Source organism: Oryx dammah, unplaced genomic scaffold (genome assembly GCF_014754425.2).
Source record: "Oryx dammah isolate SB20612 unplaced genomic scaffold, SCBI_Odam_1.1 HiC_scaffold_16, whole genome shotgun sequence".
Taxonomy (NCBI): Eukaryota; Metazoa; Chordata; class Mammalia; order Artiodactyla; family Bovidae; genus Oryx; species Oryx dammah.
In genome coordinates, this window is record NW_024070200.1 from 45207739 (window position 1) to 45209672 (window position 1934).

General features: G+C 70.7%; 1 protein-coding gene across 1 annotated transcript in view; it reads left to right on the forward strand.

The window, feature by feature from the left end:
• The first annotated feature begins 1269 nt into the window (after positions 1–1269).
• The window catches only part of MEX3B (mex-3 RNA binding family member B), a 4316-nt gene continuing 3651 nt past the window's right edge, over positions 1270–1934 (forward strand). Inside the window, exon 1 of the mRNA XM_040257471.1 lies at positions 1270–1859. Coding sequence (XP_040113405.1) covers positions 1592–1859 — 268 coding nt within the window. The 5' untranslated portion in view covers positions 1270–1591. The remainder of the gene's footprint in view (positions 1860–1934) is intronic.

Below are 1934 nucleotides of genomic sequence, written 5' to 3' on the forward strand. Positions count from 1 at the left end.
GGCGGCCCCCGGGAGATCCGGGAGGGGGCGCAGCTCGCCGTCCCCGCCGGCCGGTCCCATCGCACCCTCCCTCCGCCGCCACCCCCACCCTGAGAAGCGCACAAAGAGCGGCCGGGCTGCGAGCACACACCTCCCGTTGGGGCGGGGCCGCGGGAGGGGCGGGGGAGCTCCGCCGCGCTCGCCTTAAAGGGCCCGCCCGCTCGTCGAGCGCACTGCGCATGCCCGACCGTGGAGCATGGGAGGGACCGGAGAGCGGTGGGCGCGCACACCCGCGCCCGCGCCCGCTGGAGGTATGACTGGCGTCCCCGCTGTGGCGGCGCGGCGCTCGTGCGCGTGTCAGCGCCCGCGGGGTCTCTGCCTGCGCGCCGGGCACGGGCAGGACCTCTGCGCGGTGCATTCCAGAAGTCGCCGGAGGCCGGGAGGGCCAGGTCGGCACTTCAGCCTGTTTCTGGCTTTCTGATCCGCAGTTTCGGGGCCAGTTGGGCGAATTGCCACCCAAGGGGACAGAATTGCGGGCGCGCGCGCGCACGAGTGGGGATGCGAGCGGGCGTATGCCTTTGTGTCTCCTGCGCTCGCGTGCAGGTGGGCAGCCCCGGCCGGGGGCCACTTGACCAGTGCACACAAGGATCTCGAGACCTGTCTTCCGTGTCCGAGGGATCGGTCTGTCTTTTGGGGGGCAGACAATAGACCTTTTTCCCGGAGGCATCGTTGGCTCTAGGGGTGCTTTATTTGGGGACGCTAACGGGACTTTATAAGGACCGCTGTCTTGAAGCTGGGGCCCTGGCGTCAGAGTTGGGCGCGTTTCCTTTTCTCAGTCTGGCGAGGGAGGAGACCTGAGGATACTGACTGTCCTCGGCTGAGAGGTGCAGGCAAGTGTCCCGGGCCGGTCGGTCCCGCATTAGACAACAAAGAGAGGCGTTAGCGGCGGCGGGGGAGGGGCGCGGGCGGGAGGAGGACGGGGCGGGCTGCGGCTAGCGCGGGGGTTGGGGGCGCTAGCTCTCAGCTCGCTCAGCCTGCGGCCTCCGCCCGCCCCCGGCCGGCGCGCGCCAATCGCCTCCCCAGCGATAGTGTCAGTAGCATTGTAGTGTCAGCTCCCGCCGGTGACGTTGCGCCTCCCTCGTCCCCCTCCGGAGCCGTCTGGCTGCAGAGGCTCAGTCTAGAGGCGGGGAGGAGAGGAGGAAAAAGCGCTGAGTGAGGGCGGGCGGGCGGGAGGGAGGGAGGGAGTGGAGGAGCCGGGGAGGGGCTCCTTAAAGAAACGCTGCTGTCGCTCGCCTGCTCGCTTCTCGCTCGGCATTGTGGCCAGCCAGCCGGGCACTCGGGGGGCACGCGCGGCTGCCGCTCGAGCTCTGCCCCCACCCCACCCGCCAGCAGATCTGGGGTGGGGACCCAGGCGGCGGCTCCCGCAGCTACTGCCCGGTGCGGACCGCCAGGAACGATCCGCTCCTCCCGGAGCCGAGGAAAGAGCCACGGAGCTGTCTGCAGCCGGCCGGCCTCCCCGCCCCTGACCACTCGCTTCCCGGCTGCCTTTGTGGCCGAAGCTTCTCGCCGCCGAGCCCAGGGCCGGCGGGGGCGCGGCGCGCACGGCCGAGAGATGCCCAGCTCGCTGTTTGCAGACCTGGAGCGCAACGGCAGCGGCGGCGGAGGGGGCGGCGGCGGAGGAGGAGGAGGCGGCGGCGGAGAGACCCTGGATGACCAAAGAGCTCTGCAGCTCGCACTCGACCAGCTCTCCCTGCTAGGGCTGGACAGTGACGAGGGCGCGTCTCTGTACGACAGCGAGCCGCGAAAGAAGAGCGTGAACATGACCGAGTGCGTTCCGGTGCCCAGTTCCGAGCATGTCGCCGAGATCGTGGGGCGGCAAGGTGGGTCCGGCCGGGGATGGGCGGATGCAGGAGAGAGGGTCTCGGGCCACCGCCCCTCGGGGAGGGCGGGAGAGG